Source organism: Acanthochromis polyacanthus, chromosome 1 (genome assembly GCF_021347895.1).
Source record: "Acanthochromis polyacanthus isolate Apoly-LR-REF ecotype Palm Island chromosome 1, KAUST_Apoly_ChrSc, whole genome shotgun sequence".
In the NCBI taxonomy this organism is placed as follows: domain Eukaryota; kingdom Metazoa; phylum Chordata; class Actinopteri; family Pomacentridae; genus Acanthochromis; species Acanthochromis polyacanthus.
This window is the reverse complement of record NC_067113.1, coordinates 45,751,681-45,771,446: the sequence shown is the minus strand read 5'-3', so window position 1 is coordinate 45,771,446 and position 19,766 is coordinate 45,751,681. Positions and strand designations below refer to the sequence as shown.

The following is a 19,766-nucleotide window of genomic DNA, read 5'->3' as shown; positions in this document are numbered from 1 at the left end:
TGTTTTCACACACTGTCAAGGCGTATGATACACTTCATGGAACCGTAATTGACAACGATGGATGTAAATGAATCAGAGGTGAATTTATATTACAACTACAGCCTGACAAGTGAGTTTACTCATCCCATACATGTCAATGTCAATATCAGCGTATCCATAGGCATCATGTAGTGTAATTCTGGAAGTCATGCTTATGTAAAGCCCGTTTGCTGTGTACAATCCATCGTCCGACCTGGACCACATGTACACTAGTCCAGGTAGAACAGTTTGCCTTGCAGCTTGGGACCGGATGCGTGCATGATAAGGCAAGCCTGTATCGGATTAGTAGGTTTTCTGATATCTTGTCCTATCACCTTAATACACTTTCCTAAAGAAGACATCAGTCTATTCCTCTGCACTTTACGCTCTGTTCACACGCAAACGCACGTAAGTCTGTGTGCTCTGAGGATACTGTGTCTAGGTAGCTTAGCCGGTTATTTAGGTGAGGTCCAGAGAAACACAGTGCAAAGCGGTGTGTCTGTGAATCCCGTAAGCTGGGTAAGCCGATGCAGCAGTTGCACGGTTGTAAAGACAAACTGAGAGACACGGGGAGAGAAAACAGGTAGATTTCAAACTTAAAAGCGAGAGCACAGGTTGGCAGACGGTTTTGTAAGAACACTTGCCAGAACATTTGCTGCTACAAAACAGAACCGTCTCACACACACATCTCTGCGAGTCAGAGGCTGGCTCTATACTGTAACCCAGCCGGCACATGAAAACAGACACCAACAAAGAAGGCAGGCTCGTCATCAGAACAAAGATGACTGCTCGGTGGCGTGCCTTGGAGCGGTGATTGTAGGTGTCAGAGGGAGTCCTTTTATGTTTCCGGAGATGCCAGTCGACTACACACACACCGACGCGCACATGCACACACACACACAGGCACAGTTTAAACGGGGTTACATAAAGTGGGTGTCAGATTTAGATGACAGTTTAGATGTTGGTGGTTGGGTGTGGGTTACGTGTGCGGGGAGGCGCGGGAGGGGAACCCAAGTCAAGCTGGCGTCTCGTAGCTCGCTGTAGGAGCTCGGCTCAGCGGCGGTGACACGTTTAGTCATCTATTGTTTTGTTGCATGAAGAAACTTGTCAAGATCAGCATTTAATAGCTCTTCAGCGCTGCTTTTAAGTGTTCTCACCTGGAAAAGGTAGCCGCGAGGTGGCTGGCACCCCGAATTAGCTCTGTGAAGTTCAAAATGAAATAATATCGCGGGGAATGTTTCTTGAGCGGTGGGTGTTGCGAGTTGTGGGGATGTATTTGTGTTAGTTACACAGAAAGACAGAGGGAGGAACATTAATGCTTTTAGGTGAGCTATTTTTGTGGAAGCCTTTTGGTAAACATAAGAGACAGAAAATGCAATTAATGAAACTTCATATGTATTATTTGTCGAGGCAGTGCCTGTTTTTTTTTTTGGTTCTGCAGGTTTTTATAGATTATCAAAGCATAAACCTATGCAGGTTGTTGTTTTTTCATCTCCAGAGTACACACACCTTCTCCCCCCTACTTTGACTCTTCACCTTGTGTACCCCTTTTAAACCAATGTCCTCCCACCTCGATAAAATACACATAAACAGACACTCGTACTGAACTCTTCCACTCTTCTATCACCACTCAGCTCTCCTTATTACTGGCAGAAAAGGCAGACTCTATGTTAAAATGGCAAGCTCAGCCGCTAACCTGAACGCTGGTGTCTGTAACCCACTGCTAATTAAACCCACAAGGCAGCAGCCAAGTGCCTTTGTCTCTATATAACGTACACATACACACAGTGTGGAGGCAGGCAGGCAGGCATTCAGGCAGGCCCGCGGCCCCTGGATAGCTAAGCTCTCTTCTACTATTCTACATGTCTGCTGCACTGTGACAAGACCTTTAAAACGGAGGGCATTACTTACGCACCACCACCAAGCAGGGGGAGAGCGTGTGTAAAAGTGTGTGAGAATGTGTGTGCGTGCTTGTGAATATGTCCTTGTTTATGCATGCTAGCAAGTGTGCAGCACATATGGCTGGCTGTACACTCCATGTGTGCACTGACTGAGTTGGTGAATGTGTCAGACAGTTAGGGGGGCTAACTTTCTCTGCTGGGCCTTTGTCGCCCCTGATAATACACACAGACAATTAGCAAAAGTGTATCACCCGTATATGCTGGCTTGAGTAGATTTATTGGGCCCTTAGTGTACGTTGATGGTCTATACATATTCATGTACCCAGCATTGGGGGAAAAACCTTTGAGATGTTTTGTTCCCTTCTCTTTAAGAGAAAAGAGAAATTACAGCATCCAATAAAAAAAAAAGAAAAAGAAATCTTTATCTAGGGGTTGAAAAACAACAGCTGTGTCTCACCCCTCCCTCATCTCCTCGCTTATCGGCCTCTTTGTCTCTTTACTTGCTGTTATTTGCTTTGATTTCTCTACCTTGGCTACATCCCTCAATCTCCATCTATATGCTTTCTTCCCTTGTTCTCACATGGCCTTCATCACATGGGTAATTCCCTCAAAGGCAGAAATCAATGTTCCTCCAGAATGAGTCATGAACAGTAAACATAAACAGTAGATAGCCTGGCCTGACGGTGAGACCTGCTTCATCCACCTGCAAGTTTAAGCGCTTATACCTGGATGCTGCAGTTTAGATGAGTTCTTCTGTTTGTCTTGGAGTGAATTTATGTTTTCACCGTCAAATTATTTAGTTTCGCTTATAATAAAGGCAGAAAAATAGGCAGCAAAGTTTAGAAATAGGGTGTTATGACAATTTTTTAGTGTGGATAACAAAAAACACCTCTAATAGAGTAAGAGTAAAGACAGTTTTAATGCAAATACAGAGACAATTTCAGTAAATAAGGTGTTCTTTCATTATTGTTTTCAGCCTGCCCATCTGTGTCTTCCCCCCTCCTCCGTTTTCTGTCTTTGTGTGGCATTATTAATGCTCAGTAGGACACGCTGCCATTTGAATATTTCATAAATGCATGTAGTAATCTTCCTGTAATCGCCTTGCTAACTGGCCAGCAGTAGAAGGATGCAGGAAGCTGGAGGTCTGTGGCGAGGCCTTCACACACACAAACACACAAAATATAAGAGAAACGAGCTGCTTGTCGATGAGAGGCTTAATAAAGATTTCCCCCTTCTCTGTCTTTGTTTTTTTTTTTCTTTCTTTTTTTTTTTGAAACAAGGTATCTTCAGGGACAGCGAGCAGCCCGCTCTGTGCTTTTGAAGCAGCTGTAATTCATGACACACGCCATACATCAAGTGCATAAGATAGCATTATGGGCAGTGAAATGAAAAGGGTATTTGCAACATTAGTTCCCTCATCCTGCGAGGGACGTGATTAAATGATTAATGAAATGCCCCCTTTTTGCATGCGCATTCTGAAACAGCAATTAGGCACAGGGCTGAAGAAATCCACCAGTTCGTCCCTCCCCTTTCTGCCGCTATCCCTCATCCGTCCCTCTCCCCACCCCTTCCTTTTTTTTTTTTTTAATGCTACCTCATTCTTGATTTATAATGAAAAATTTCTGAGCATTAGACCTGAAATAGTTACAAAAGTATACGCAGGGACAAGATGGAATGGATTTAAATGTGTTCCGTCTAATTGAAAGGTACAGTGCTATTGTGATTACAAATGTTCTATTCAGCCTTTGATTGGCAGGCCAAGAGAAGCCGGCTCGATGAGTTGTCTTGTTTTGCACATTGCAGATAAACAAGAAGCGAGAGAATAGAGGAATATGTGGTGGGAGTGTGTATTTTCGTGTGTGCCAATCAGTGTTTGCGCCAGTTCACGATAATGTAAGCGAGCGTGTGTGTTCTTAGATAAAGTGAACGCCAGAGAGAGAGATTTTGTACTCCCTCTAATGCACTGGAGGCAGCGCTGTAAATGATCATTGAAGGGTCTGCAAGCTAACCTATAATTACTGGAGATAAAGTGGCAGCTCTGGCATTTCATAAGCATGCCTCCTCAAAGCTTGCTTTGTGAGTTTGTCACCAATGATCATTTAGATAGAGGCTCATTACCCAGCATCACAACACTTTGGAAACCCCTTTTCGCCCCATATTTGTGTTTTTGTGTGTGTGTGTGTGTGTGTGTGTGTGTCCATGTATGTGTGCACTACCAGGAATAAAGGTCTATCTTAATGGTGGAGCTTTTGTGTCCTACAGACGAAATCCAATCAAGACAAAAATCCTCATTGACTGTTATGGCTGTCTGGCTGCCTTTTTCTTCTAATGAGGCGAACACACCAGATACATTTAATATGTCTGCCGCTGGATAATGCACCTTCAAGTGAGGAGCTGCTTTTGTGTGTCAAATGTTGCTGGTGTTAAATTGTGTGTATTGTTTTCAGTAAACGAAGGAGACAAAGCCATTCTGCTGGGCCAGCATCTTTTATTCTCTGTAGAAAGCAGCGCTCGGGGTGGCACTGAAGTTAGCCATCTAAACTGGCGCGGGCCTATTGTCATGTTAAACATGGCACCACACACCATCATGTTACTTCTAATTACCTCATTTCAGAGTGGAACAATGGGTCCTAACTGGATCCTATAGATAATTGTCCCAGTATAGAAATATTATCATTAAAACAAAACAGTGGTGAAGTTGATACTGTAATTATCATCCTCTACAATTTTGATCGTGGTGAAAATGATTCTAATTTGTTTCTAGCTGTGACGTATTTGATAGATTTTGAAGCTAGAGTGTAATTTGTCTGTTTTCTTGTCTCCTGCCTCCACCAGACACCTAAACAGTGAACATGCCCTCGATGACCGGAGCACAGCCCAGTGTAGAGTCCAGATGCAAGTCGTACAGCAGCTGGAATTACAGGTAAGTTTTCTTCTAGATCAAAAACGAGCAGAAACTAGCTGGAAAAAAGTTCTATCTATTGTCACATTTCACCATTATCACATTTTACAGTACTGAACTGTTGAATTCACATTTAAGTCACGAATCATCCGGTCCAAAACTTTATTTTTTGAAAGTTGTGTGAGCAAGAGAAAGGCCAATATTGTGGTCTGCTTAATACTTCCACACAAGCAGGACCTGCTGAATTCAACAAAGCCACTAAACAAAGGAATCCTCAGGCCTTACAACGAAAGCCATTATGGCTGTTTTAATTGAATTAAGCGTATGCTTTATTTTCTCTGCTTTCTTTTTTTTCTCTTTTTCTTTCCAATTAATAGCGAGCGCATCTCTGCCAGTCTGCTGTGTTAATTAACTGCACTTTGCACCTGAAGAAAGCTCAAAAGGAGGGAACTATTTTCAGTAGGTGGAGCGTGACCTTATTAAGAAGTCATGCTGGCTAGATAATGAGAGCGCTGATTGAGCGACATTATTACTCAGCACTGCTGACAATCGCTGCTCTTCCTTTAGAAACAAATAGACATGTATGTTTTTAAACTGGGATTTAACTCAGTGCCAGGTGGAAATATTCAGCCTTCCAGTTACAGCCAGGCCTGAGTTGAGTTACATAGATCTCCTCAATAAATAGAAATATTATTGTTATTCGAATTGGCTTAGTCATCTAAAACATTTTAGAAATGTGATGGCACAAATGTAGTATGTACTGTAGAAAGGAGTCCAAATTCAAATCCAATCATGTGTTCTCCTCACTTCCCCTCTACCAGAGTGCTAAGTCAAGCTTTTCCTCCCACACATTTTATTTTCTGGTCTGATAAGCTGTTTGCATTTCCTTGGGAGGCATCTGGGGTGTTTTAAAAGTAAATAAACTGTGGGGTTAAAAAAAAAGGGAAAAAAAGGATCTGTGCTGTTTAATTTTATTTCATTTTCTCTGTTTTGTTTTTCATTGCAACACAAAGCTGCTGAAGCTTGCTCCTTACAGTGTGACCAATTACAGCGGTGCACTTGTGTTGCAAGCTGTCCTGTCTCCTCTCTCCTTTTACTTTCATTCTTTACTCCCACCATCCTTTTTTTTTTCCACGAGAGCCGTCACTAGTAATGAGGCCCAGCTTTGTGTATGTGTGCACTTCACCTACTTGCTTGTCTGTTTCTCTGTGTGTTTGATCCCTGTGTGTGTATGTGTGTGTTGTGTTAAGGGCATTGGGGTTCAGCCTTTCGCATGGTCCGGTCCCTGTCACTCCTTGTGAATTAGATTGATGATAGGCAATGGCTGGGGCCACTAACTGGACCGGGGAGGCGGGGCCGCCTGGCACCCTGTTTGGAAGACCCCTTCACCTCTCAGCAGCTGCTGGCTGCGCTCCATCCCCCTAACAGTGTCCACAGGACTTTGAGCAGACACTCAGGACCACCTAATTTATGGCCCGACTAGCTTGTTACTGTCAGAGCCTCACTGACCTAAATTCTGCTATTGACAAAAAGATGAAATGCTATTTGTTTTGCCTGACCTGTCTGCACCTTCTCCCCCAGCTTCTCATACTCTCCTTACATTACCAGCAGCACAGTTGTCTCCTTTCTGCCTTGTTTTCTTTTTCTGTTTTCCTGTCACCTTTTTCCATTCATTTGTGTATTCCTCTCCTCCCTTCTCCTCTCCCATCCTTTGCTCTCCTCTCTAATCTACTCTAATGTACTCTCTTCTTCTTCTTCTTGTCTCTTCACAGCTTTCTAAAGAACGTGAGCGTCTTCAGGCGATGATGACCCACTTGCACATGCGGCCCTCAGAACCCAAGTCATCTCCCAAACCAGTGAGTGCATATTGCTCCGGCTACCGTAAACAGGCTCGGCTGTGAATGAGGCAGCCACACAGAAAATGAACAGTTTAAGCGTGCAGCAGTTTGGGGCGAGTGACTGACAGAAGATGAAAGGAGGGGGGGAGAAAGGGATTTGTAATACCAAGTTACATCTGCTTCTTATCAGTTATTGTGCGGCTGCGAGAGGACAATAGAGTTTGGAAGTGTATTAGATAGCAGAGCGGTGGAGTCCTTGGCTAAAACACTGGGTCATTTCTTTGTGATAGATATAATAGCCAAAACAACCTGTTGGCAGCTGATGACTGTTTGGCTCAGTGGCTGCAGCAGCACTCAAAACTGGAATGAGAGAGGAGAAGATGTGTCATTTTAACAACCAACACCTGAAAATTACAGCTGAGTGGCGAAGATGGCGCGATGTTGACATAAATACCCACAGTGAAGCTGAAATTGCTCGCAGAAAAAAAAAAGAAATCCAAAATTGTGAAAGGGGTCATCTTAGAAGGAAAATGATGTCATTCTAGATTCTCTCTCGCTTGCCTTTTGCTTTAGATGGAATGATTATAAATGCCTTTTTCTCCCAGCCACTATTTGAATTTGATATTAAGATGATACGTTTTTGCAAACATTATTTCCTTCCAATTTTAGACATTTTGAAATATTTGAGAGCAAAACATTGTTAGCGTGTTTCTGCTGCTTAGTAAGTGCCTACTTTCAATAGAATAATTTTCCTCATCACCTCTCATCATAGAATGTAGATAATCACAAGATAGCATAATTATCCCATAATTCCATCAGGAATCAAACTCCCTTTTTATTATTCAATCTCTCTCTCTTTCTCTCCCCCCTCTGTAGTTTTTTTTTTAATCTTCAAAACTCCAGCAGCTTGGTTCCATCTCGTCCAATAAAGAATTTGCAGCCTATAATCCACGCCTGAATATGAATGAATGATGCTAATGAAGTATTGCATTACATAAAGCACACATGAAAGAGCAGCTAATTGCATTTGATGGTGGGGGCAATTCAGACAGAATTCCTAAACGAACAGTTAAATCCTCAGTTTTAAGGCTTCCCCTTTTTTTTTCTTTTTTTTTAAGGGGAGGTAAGATAAAGATTTGTTGCAGGGGGGAGAATAACATGCATGTGTGCAAAAGTGAATAGATATAACAAAAGAGAGATAGTTGGTGGATTTCAAGTGGCAGCATGAAATTAGTGCAACATATCAACGTCTCAGGCATTTGATTAAAATAAGAAGTCATGTTCGCCTATCAGGGCTTGAAATAAATCCAGTTTTTTCATTAGTAGCGCCTATGACCAACCAATGCAAGACACCGGTACACTGTCTCCAATATGACCCCATTTATTCCCTGAATCGCACTTCATTAAATGCTACCTTTTGGCTATGCTATGGATGGATGAGAATCAAAGTTAGCAAGGATGCAAGTTTTGAATAATAAGCTATCTCTCTCTCTCCTTCTCCCAACCTTGAGTGTGAATTCAGATGAGCGAGAGGTGACAAAGTGCTCACTCCTCCCTCCGTTTGACTGTAATCATTTCTATTTGGTCAAAATGGGATTGCAAACATGCCGCGCTTGTTGCCGCGTCTTGTTGGTAAAGAGGCTGCAAAAAGGGACAGGAAATTGTATTTTAACATTATAAATATACATGCCCATATGCGCATATGAGGGCATTTATTTTGAATTTTGTTTGCATATTTTGAGGCCTTCCCCTCCTTCCTCCACCTTATAGAACGTGAGTGTTTATCAAATAACCTTTACATGAAAATGCAGTTTGTATTTCACGGTTCGACGTGCGGTTTGCATGTAACAGGATGCAGGGAATGAGCAGTCGTGTCAGGTGCAGGTGTCGTGACCTCATCCAGGATGAATTACACAGAGATCTGCACATTACATACTTTTTATGAGTGTGTGTGTGTGTGTAGAGTGTGGAAGTGCTGGAGAATTTTTTTTCCATGTGTGTTTGCGCAGCCGAGAACAGTAGCTAAGAGGAAAAGACGACACAACAGGAAGTGCTAAATTAATGCTAATATGGATAATGTATTGTTTTAAGTGGATTGTATTAGCTGTATACAATCAGATATATTAATGCAGATTAATATTCCATAACTCTCTCCCTCAGTCTCTGTACTCCTGTATAGGCACCCAGCCCTTGTCCCAGCCCATCACTACAGCAGCTCATTACAGCTAAGTGGGCATATAATTATCATCTGAAAGCCCCCTACATCCACCGGAGTCTCTCAAACTTGACATTTTATCGTATTTATCAACACATGCCACAAATGACTGCTGATACCTTCTCCTCAGCCCTCCCGTCTCTCAGCGCCTTCGGCCCCTCATTCCCTTCCATCTTTCAAGTCGGTTTTAATTCAGACTCTCCGCAACGGATGCATTCCACTTGTGGACTCACAATTAAGGCAATTTGGTTTGAATATGTAACGATGTCATTACCATTCCAACTAAATTAGCGCAGAGACTAAAAGGTCAGTTAGGAATTTTCCAGTCGGTTAGAGCCTCTCACATGAGATTTGGGAAGGCAAATGCAAAAGTGGTGGAAAAGCTGGGGCGATTAGCAAAGCACAGTTGGCATGCGAGCCAGAGGTAAGTAACACTCTCTCATGTTGAAGGAGTGGAGGAGACGAAGAGGAAGAGTGCACGAGTGTGGAGTGACCATAGCTGTCTGTGCAGATTGCTTGAAGCCTCTTTTCAGCTTCGCCCTAAGAAAGAACTTTATACTCTCCCTCATGCCCTAGAAGTCTTGCTAAATTAGGGCCAATAAATCAACTATAATTGTAATAATGACGTCCAGTTGTGCTGTTGATTCCTCCTGTGAAGTTCTGCGAGTATTCTCAACTAAAATCTCAAACTATTCCTGCTTTGCTCGTACACCAAAATCATTTTGCATGGCTGTCCTGACCAGGAGGCTGCTCTCTTACTTAAACCTCTTTTACACTGAGGTAGTGGACCAGGAATTTAGCTGTTGGTGGGAACAAGCCAACATAAATTATCAAGCAATGTCTGTAAAGCCTGGCCATGAAGAAGGCTTTGTATGGGTCGAAATCGGCTGGTATTAAATAGGGGTCTTGGACTGCTCTTTTAAAAGCAAGGTCACTTTAAGATATATTAAGTTATAACAGCGCTGTTGTATTATGTATTTGTCCAGAAACTCCGGCTATGAATTTGATTAATCACTTGATTATAAAGCACGACCAACAATGTGGATCGATTCAAAACGAAGAAACCATGTATTATTGAATGATAATGGAGTTGTTCATTCACTCTTGCACAGCCTTGTGTTAAGACTCAGGGTTTAGTGGACCAGTATTAAATGAATGAGTGTCCTGGATCTGTATTTTTTGTTCAGATGATTTGGCTTTCCTGATGATATCTAACTTAGCTTCACCCTTTTCATAACAAAACAGAATTATATCATGATTAGGCTTCTAGAACCAGGGTCAGATGTTGGCAAAATCATCCCAACAGCAAGACTTTTTGTCCGAGGCTCATTTCTTCAGTGTATAAGGATTATGGGTGGTTGCAGTGGGGTAGATAGAGAGGGAGAGAAGGAGGGAGGCAGGGAGGGAAGGAGGGAGGGAGGGAGGGAGTGATAAATAGAGAGATAAAGAGAGATGGGGCCGGGATAACACGGATGCTGATCGTCGGATAATCTTGAACAGCGTGCTCTAATTAGAATTCTTATGATACAATTTGGTGGTTGTAATTAGTGGAGATGGGCTGGCTCCTCTCCACGAGCCTTGTTAGTGGAAACACAGCTGTGTTAGAGAGGAGGAGAGCAGACACTCTGCTCTGTCAGAGAAACCACAAAATAATGCTTTCCTCCTCCTCCTCCTCCTCCCTCTACCTCCCACTTGTATCTATCTCTTTTCCCGCTCTCCACCAATCACGCGGTGTCTTCTTTCTCCCTTTTTCCAGCTCAACTTGGTGTCCAGCGTCACCATGTCCAAGAACTTGCCGTCAGCGTCACCCCCCAACTTACCTCAGACACCCACCACGCCCACAGCGCCCATCACGCCCATGGCCGCCATGCCCCAGGTGCCGTCAGTACTGGGAGGAGCAAACGTCCCCAGCATGGGAGCCATGCGCAGACGCCACTCAGACAAATACTCCATGCCTTTGTCGTCAGGTAGGACCAACTACTCAGCGCTGCATGTCGTAACACACACATGCACGAATACAGAAATACAGAATATGCAGAAAGCACACAATTCACTTTTAAGCAAATCAGAAACACACAAATGCTTACAAAAGTGTCAGATTTTTGGAATATTGAGGAAAGTCACTTCCTAAATTTCTTGAATTTAATATAATTTCTGCCTAACCTGACACACACACACACACACACACACACACACACACACACACACACACACACACACACACACACACACACACATTTGAGGATTGAGGTATTAAATACCATTTCAGCTCTCATTCTGATTCAGAATTACGAGTCTTAAAATTACTATAAAATTCAGACTTTTATGATTCATCTGATATTCCATTTAAATTTAATGAAAAATAATGTTAAACTTGCAAATTACACAGGATATCTCAACCTGATAATTCCATTGTAGTGCTATAACACACACATAGTTCACGTGCGCATACATGACATAAACGCATCCCCACAGCCACAGATCCTTGTTGGTCTCAGCAATGTGAGATGTCTGGGTGGGTTTATAAAAGCAAGCCTGTGTTTAATCACTCTATATGTAAATAGACAAGAACTTCCTCTGTGCATAAATATTACATGAATGTTAATTAAGTTCAAATAATGGTGAAAAAATACAATATTTATTACATTAAGACATTCCATGTGTTAAGCTTTGCATTTTAAACGGTCCGTCTTTGATGTTTATATTTACTCTCTGTGTTTAGTGTGAAGAAACATAAATTATTCAACTTCACCCTAACTAACTACACGGATCTCATTTTATGGATGTATTAGTGTTTAAGATCTCTCACGAGAGAGATTAATTAAAAATGCATTTTGTTAGACATGGAAAATGCTGATTTGATGTGCCCCCTCCCTCTCCTCCCATCCACCCCTCCAACCAACCCTCTCTTTCTCTCCCCCACCTTCCCACCCCCTTTTCTCCCCTTTTTTTCCCCCCCATTTTAATTTGATGAAACCTTGAGTAAATTCAATACCTAAAGGAATAAAATTTACCAATTATTTCAGGTGGTGACACAGTATTTATTTTTCCAGAGATTGCCCCAAACTACGAGTTTTATAAGAACGCAGATGTCAGACCGCCATTTACTTATGCAACCCTCATAAGACAGGTGAGTGGGAAATAAATTAACTTTGCCTGATTAGATTAAAATTAATTGCTGCATGAATCATGGCAGCTCTCTCTCTCTCCACTCTCGATCTGTTGGTGTGTGTGTGTGTGTGTGTGTCAGTTACCTGGTCTCGTTAGTAAACCATTATTTGATGTCATCTCATTTCAGGCTATCATGGACTCTGCCGACATGCAGTTAACGCTTAATGAAATCTACAGCTGGTTCACGCGCACGTTTGCCTACTTCAGACGCAACGCCGCAACTTGGAAGGTAACCTCGATGAACCCTCACACCCTCACTGTGCCCTTTCACTCCTCCTTCCAGTAAAAGGCCTTTCCTCTCGCCGAACACAAGAAAACCTTAAGAAAGCATATATTTACTCAGCACAGGGCGATTAGCACTCCTCTAACCTTTCTCCTGAATACAGCCCATTCTCTCCCCTTATTTATTTTTCCACCTTTCCGCCTTTTCTGTTTAGAAATGACAGCCGAAAGAATTATTCTCCCTCAGATATCGTTTTCTAATTTGGTGCAATTAACAGCGGAGGCTTGGCGTGGAGAGGAGAGAGCTCTGACGCACTAATTATACGGCAGCCACTCCATCATCAGCACCTTTTGTTAAGAGATACACCCCTCCTCCTGTTCCTACAACCACCTTCCTCTGTCACATATCATTGGTTTATTAGGGAGAAAGATGGCTGTTTGCCTGTTAACCAGTTCTCAGCAGCCAAAAACACATAAATTGCGTCTCACAGAGGGGTTAAGAGTGGTCCTCGTGCGGAACCAAAGCCGAGGGGGGAAAAGTGAGAATTGGCCTGTCAGGGAGGCAGCACTCTTTACTTCCCCACACAAAAGGGCCCATTTGTATATCTGTCCCTACAACTTTATTGTCCTGTCTGCGTTCACAAAGATGGTAAAAAATGCCTCTCCTGCAGCACATGTTTTAACCAGAAGTGTGTCTGTCTGCTGATAAAGAAAACCCCAACCGAGCAGCCAGTGTCTTCAGTGTTTTTTTATGTTTTTTTTTTTTTTTTTATCCCGTGGCCCCTGCGCGTCATTCGTTAGCTGCCTTTAGCCTTTGTGGCTGCACACAGGAGGACTGGAGGGAAAACTCGGCCCAGCCGCTCATCAGCATGCAAGACGTGTCGCGGCACTAGATTTAGCAAAGTGAATTAATTTGGATTTGGGATGCAAATGAGCACATGGGTGTGTGATCACCAATTCAGGAGGGCATGCAAAAAGATCGGTGCCCTTTTCCAGTTTGTTAGGTACAGTTCGCACCATGTTTTGTTGTGTAATTATATAATGACAAGATATGTTCTCAGCGGAGTTTGTTGTGTGGCTGTTTGTAGCAGAAAACAACACAACAACCCTCAGACGTGCTGCTTAAATGTTCTTTCTTTATTCTATTTTTCCCTGATTAAGTTCCTCTGTGACAGAATAGCAGTCGTGCCACAACGACTTCAGAAATATCTTGTCTTTACGTCTCCCACTCTGCACAATCACCAAGATGATCTATTTACATCTCCACAATCGCCTTTGTAAGCATTAGTTGGATGATCAGCGATGGGTTTGTCATTTGATTAATAGTGAGAATTTGTTGGGTGTTTTTAAAGAAAGAAGAAGAAAAGAAAGAAAGAAATGAAAGGTAGTTTAATATCTCAGCTTGGTCTCATCAGCTCCAAAGAGGGATCTACCCCCCCACCCCACTTTTCCTTTCTCTCTCTTTTCTCTCACCCAGAAGCTTATTAGTTCTAACTATATAGCATGCATAATAAAACTGCTCATTTGCTCATTAATATTAAAATTATCATATTCAGAGCCATGGGCATTAAGATCAATCAAATCCTGGGATTTTCAGGTCAGATGCGAGATCTGCTTATGAGTTTTTTTTTTCTTTTTTCTGAATCCCTTTTTCTTGGAGAAAGAGCAGTACACACCAAGCTAAGGGAGATGATAAATATGAGCGGCAGGGATATTAAAGCCAAGGTTATTATTTGTAGAGTCTGATGCATGTTTTAATTATGGTCATATTAATATAAGAGGGCTTTTTTTCCTATAGGTTTTTCCAATTTTGTAATTAAAGAAAAAACACTTCACTGGTTTATTTTTCAAAAGATATATGATGCTTTAATTTAAAGGCAGCTTTGATAGTAAATTTAAACGATAGTTGTGTCATGTAAGCACGTATTCAACACCAGATGTGACACCACATGGTGAATATTTGGACATACAGATGTCAGATACAGTTCAGCTTAATCCTGCTTACTTGTGCACGAACACTCGCTCTCTCCAACACACACACTAGAACAGGGGCCTCCTGATGACTGTCTTTTTTCTTGCAATACTGTCATCTTTAAAGCGATGTGTCCATTAAGTGCAATGCTTTTCTGGAGCAGGAAGGGTTACTGACATCACCATTATCAAGGCCGGCATTACCACTTCTGTCACCACCATAAGCCATTCGCTATGCTGATTACCTCCTTTTAGCCTACTTACTCTGATTGATATGTACTGTGTGCAGGACTTGTAAGAGCATTCGCTCTCACTCAATTTTTACTAATTAAATCAATGGTGCGTGAATGTTAAGAATTTCTTCAAAATGCAAGAAAAAATCAATTTCCAAGCCTTCTTCTTTTTTTCCCTTTCTTGATGGATAATGAATGAATTCGTTTTACCTCATCCCTCTGACCTGTGTGTCACGTCTTTTTGCAGAACGCCGTTCGCCACAACCTCAGTCTGCACAAGTGCTTTGTGCGTGTGGAGAACGTGAAGGGGGCGGTGTGGACGGTGGATGAGGTGGAGTACCAGAAACGCAGGTCGCAGAAGATCACAGGGTAGGAGTTCTGTCGCTTCTTATATCAGAATCTGCAGGTCAAGGAATGCAGAAAATCATGAGATGTCAGCAGAGCCTAGTTCTGTTCTCCTGTTTCTTCATTTTTTTCCCCTTATGCTCAATTTGCTTCTTTAATAACATTAGATTAAACATTATTTTTATATTGAAAGCTAATTATTTTGTTCTTTTTCTGTTTTGTTTACATCAAATATAGAAGCCCATCACTTGTCAAGAACCTGCCCTCCAGTCTTGGCTATGGAACTGCACTAAACGCCAGCTTACAGGTACGAACCAAAAGCTTCAGAGAACCCCTGACTCACCGGCTGCCAGTTTATTTGACTGACAGACAGGACAGCTGCCTGAGTGACTGAGCAATTGAGTGACTGAATGAATGTGGTTACTGTGCACAAAAGAACTCCATACTGCACTTTGCATAAGATTTTTTTTCCCTCCTAACTCATGTCACTGCCTCTTTTCTCTCACACCTTCTCTCTCTTCCCACCTTCTTCCTTCCTTCCTCAACACCGTCAGACTCAGAAGGCCACCATGTGGTTGAATCCAGAAGCAACTCTCACTCCTTCCTTCCATTCTTTCTCCTTTTCTTTTTCAGCTGTGGCAGCCACCCCAGATTGATAGCGGCATGTGCAAATGCAAGGGCATGTGCATTAATATTTATCTAAGCTGTCATAAATGATTTGGCTTCATAGTGTACGCCGGCGAGGTGCTCATGGCAAAAACTTTAAAAATTTAATCACTGTATATAACTTTAATGCGCAGCAGGCGAAAGTGTCAGGAGTTTTTATTATTTTGAGGTAAAGTTTTTGGGGGACTTTTCTTTAATAGCCACACCACACAAGGGCATAGGAATGGCAGCTGGGGGAGGCAGTTGTCAGGAAGGTGTCACAGAGGGGAAAATAGCTTGCAACAGAATAAGACTAAGACAATGCTGTTTAATTATTACTGTGTTAATTACCGTTATGTATTTTTCACTCAGCTGCCTTTTTTGCACTTTATACACCAAATCCAAACATCAAACAACACACCTGTCTCCTACCTGTTAAGCCTTTTTCATCCACCCTCTCATGCTTCACCCAGTGGATACCAATCTTCACTGTTCCTTAATTGTCTCTCACCTCACTGAAATATTCCCTTTCTTCCTCCTTGTACTGCAGGCTGCCCTGGCGGAGACCTCCCTGCCTCTGCTGGGGACCCCTGGACTCATGAACAGCGGTTCCACAGGCCCGATGGGCGGCAGCTGCCACGGCCTCCTCGGTGGCGACCCGTCCGTACTGACTGGCGGAAGTCCGCACGGGCTGTTAGGCGGGAGTCCGCCCGGCTTACTGGGTGGCAGCCCTCCAGTCACGCTGAGCGGTAGCCCCCCCATCCTGTTGCAGTCCGCCCACGAGGAGCTCAACGGCTCGCTTGACCACCTGGACACCAACGGACACAGCAGCCCCGGATACTCCCCTCCAGTACACATGTAAGTTCCTGCAGAAAGCAAAGTGTTCCTGCAGCTGCACACAAGCATTGCATGAATCTCGCTTCATAATTCGGGATCGTTTATGTACAGTTTCTTCCTGAATAATGTCAGCTATGCAAAAATTTAAGAGCTAATACAAAGATACCATTTCAACACTTTGTGCCTAACACTTTTAGACAACTTTCAGATGTTTTAAACCTTTAAAAAACACAACAACAACGCACCTTAATGGATCTCATTATTCTGCCCTTTACCCAAATTATCCACATCCTTCACCCAGAACAGCTACTGTATGTTGCTCACAGACAGCCACCAAAGTGAATATGTAACCCTGTAACCCTCAATCCCTTCACGTTCATTCATTGAGTACATGATGGATCACAGTGCCGCTTAACGCTGAAAAAACATTAAATGCAACGGGAATACGCTAATTTCTACCTCACAGATTTTTAAGAGTACTTATCTCCAGCGTTGACCCCCACCCTGCCCCATTTCTCTTCCTACACTGAATTCACTCGCTGTCTTTTTGCCCTTTGTTAGCTTAATTGTCTGACATTTAACCCGCAGTATCAGTATTTTCGTCAGTTCTACAGTGACCCGAGGGCAAGGCTGAATTTCCAGCATGCATTGTATCACAAGCAGACGGTTTCCCTTCCTGTATCTGCTTTGGTATTTCCTTTTGTGTCTGTGCTTATACCTGGGGTGAGCCTGACGTTTTGGGTAACAGTTAGTTCAAGCCTATAAATAGTCTCTATTACATATTCATCTTTAATTACACCACTGTCTGCATTATAGGAGTTTAGCTGCTATATTTTATGCAAGACTGTTCCTATTAATATTTAGCAAGTGTAGCACTAATTACCTTTAAAATTGCTGCCTTTCCCAACTAATGTAGCTGAGAGAGGGAAAGAGAGTGTTTTTAAAAACTGATCTCATGTGAGTTTCAGGAATGTCTGGTGCCACACAGGTCTGTGAAGGCAGCATGCAGGGAAACACACTCACATTCGGAGGCAAACACACTGAAATTACACTTTAATGATTCTTATCCACTGTCCATCACAGCTCATGTTGCAGAAGTCAGTGGACATTAGCTAACCACTCCTGTAATGGATAAAGGATGCACTCCGTGTGGCTGAGTGTGTCTCGGAGAACAGAGCAGCGTTTGGTTTCGTCCTACCACACGTCTATACGTTAATCTGTTTGGACGTGTTTACCCCTCTCTGAAATGGGGTGTTAAGTGGAGCAAATCTGCCCAGCTCTAGACAGAATCCCAGTGTTACCACTCCCTCAGGTCATTTAATTTTTAGTAACAGACCAGCACTGACTTCTTTCGCTCTTCTCTCTGGCCACACCGCCTTGACACTGGCATGGAGGATAAGATGCATCCATCCATCCGTCGTCTCCCCTCTCCTCCCTCCATCCATCCCCGCCTGCCTTCACACAGCCACGACAACCTCAAAATGGAAGAAATGTGTTTTTCTCGACTGGCTTTTCCAGGATGTGTTTAAATAATAGAGTGGCTCGTAGCGCTGAACTAAATAGCACATCACCTTCGCAGGGCCTTTCTCAGGAAACGACTCCTCGACAAATTCAACAGTTAGACGAACCTCTAGTTCCCCTAAATGTCGAGAGGTTAATGATACCTGCTTAACCGCAAACCAGCTTGCCCCTGGGCCATGCGCTGTTTGTGCATGTGTGTGCATGAATCATGTATACCCTAAGGGGTAAAAGAAGCAGTAAAACCAGGAAAGACCAGAACTGTTCAAAATTAGGATTTAAAAACATCATGGCAAACACAATCTATTGAATGTGACTTCATTTTATCAGCTGTATCATGTGCCGTCGCATGTAATTGTTTGGTGACCACCCTTCTTTGGTGTTAGTTAATGAATCAGACTGAGTTATGAATGTCTTTGATTGCCCACCCCTAGTCTTCCTCACCCCTCCCTGCCTCCCATACCCCTCCTCCCCCTCTTCCTCACTACATCTCCCCTCCAACCCACCATTAGGCCCGTGGACTAATGACCTTATTTGCATCCCTGACATACCTCTGCATGATTGCTGGTGCTAATCTCCAATTGATGTGAGAGCAGGCATCTCACATGTACGGCGGGTATTTATTACAAGCGCAAAGTCCGGCGTTTACTCCTGAGTGACTCAATAATGGCAGCTCGCCATTAAGCACTAAATGGCTCATCCACATATTTTAATAAAGTGTCAGAAAACTCGGGCCTGCAAATGCGCTCCTGCATATTTTTTATTTCTTCCATGACACGCAAACATCTAATGAGCTGCGTGTTAAAAGCACACGAGAACACGGATGGGGGAGGGGATTTACATTCAGCTGATCTGTGGAAACCATTTCACATGCTTTTATTTTGGAAGTAAAATATGATCAGAATCAAGTTCACAAAATGAAGTTGTTTTGTAATCCTGTGATGCTCTTTCTAATAGGAGATACAGCACTACAAGTCTTACTATTTAGCATTCAGAAGCAGTATTTATATATCAATTAATAAACATGTAGAATACGCTATGCAGATTAGTGTTTATTAATGTATTTAACAGTTGCAACTTCTTCGCTAGGTGCTAATAAATAGAGTACAAACAGACAGTTTAGCATTCAGCTTTAATAGTCACCTTACAGTGACCTAGAAGCACATTGTCGTGTGTTAAAATATATATAAATTAACTGCTGATATGATTTAATCAAAGTATTACTGTGTGCCTTTGGAAAACAAAATGATTTTAGTTGAAATTTGTAGGCCTAAAAGGTAATCTAGTCAAATATCACAACTATGTTTAGTATGTTTTCTGTAATTTAGTCAATCATTTCAGCACTAGTTTTCCTGAATTCCACAAAAGAGCAGCCTAACCTCATTTATTTATACTCTAAAAATCATCTTTAAATCCAGTGTTAGGGTTAGGGAGGGAGCACGGTTGGTGTTTTTCTGCTTCTCTAACCTCCGGCAGAGGTGTTTTTCTTTTCGCTCTCTCCGTAAATGTGAGGGGGAGAAACAGAAATATTCATCGCTCGCCTCGCATCCTGCTAAGATCAGCCTCCTCTTCACATCCCACCGCATCAGAATATTAATTTACAGTATTTGGCTCTGAATATTAAAGTCATCTGTACCTTTTAAAATTCTTTTCAAATTCAAAGCCCTCCCCTCTTCCACTGATGAAGGCGGCCCAGGAGAGTCGCGTCCTAACGCACTACCACTTGATAAGTCTCCCTCTCCCTCTCCCCCCACTCTCCTCTTTCAAAGTCTACGGGGATTTTGTGATGCATCCGATGTGTCAGAAATAATTAGGTTTTGTCAGATTTATCATCGTGGCACAAACCCTTCTACCCGACTAGGGCCCCGGATCATGTTATGCCTTGTTTGTGTGTGACAGCATTATTATTCTTGTTAGTCGCCCAACACTTCTTTTTTTCCTTTTCCTTTC

The 19,766-nt window shown here is 42.6% G+C and overlaps 1 protein-coding gene across 8 annotated transcripts in view; it reads left to right on the top strand.

Moving 5' to 3' along the window:
* foxp2 (forkhead box P2) overlaps positions 1 to 19,766 on the top strand; it is a 101,658-nt gene that overhangs the window by 76,704 nt on the left and 5,188 nt on the right. For 7 of the 8 annotated variants that reach the window (XM_022222791.2, XM_051949018.1, XM_051949015.1 and 4 more), the window contains 8 exons: positions 4,755 to 4,842; positions 6,594 to 6,677; positions 10,631 to 10,841; positions 11,901 to 12,004; positions 12,173 to 12,274; positions 14,719 to 14,840; positions 15,054 to 15,123; positions 16,012 to 16,319. In XM_022222791.2, the coding sequence (XP_022078483.1) occupies positions 4,755 to 4,842; positions 6,594 to 6,677; positions 10,631 to 10,841; positions 11,901 to 12,004; positions 12,173 to 12,274; positions 14,719 to 14,840; positions 15,054 to 15,123; positions 16,012 to 16,319 (1,089 nt within the window). The remainder of the gene's footprint in view (positions 1 to 4,754; positions 4,843 to 6,593; positions 6,678 to 10,630; positions 10,842 to 11,900; positions 12,005 to 12,172; positions 12,275 to 14,718; positions 14,841 to 15,053; positions 15,124 to 16,011; positions 16,320 to 19,766) is intronic. The other variant, XM_022222806.2, reaches the window with a different exon arrangement.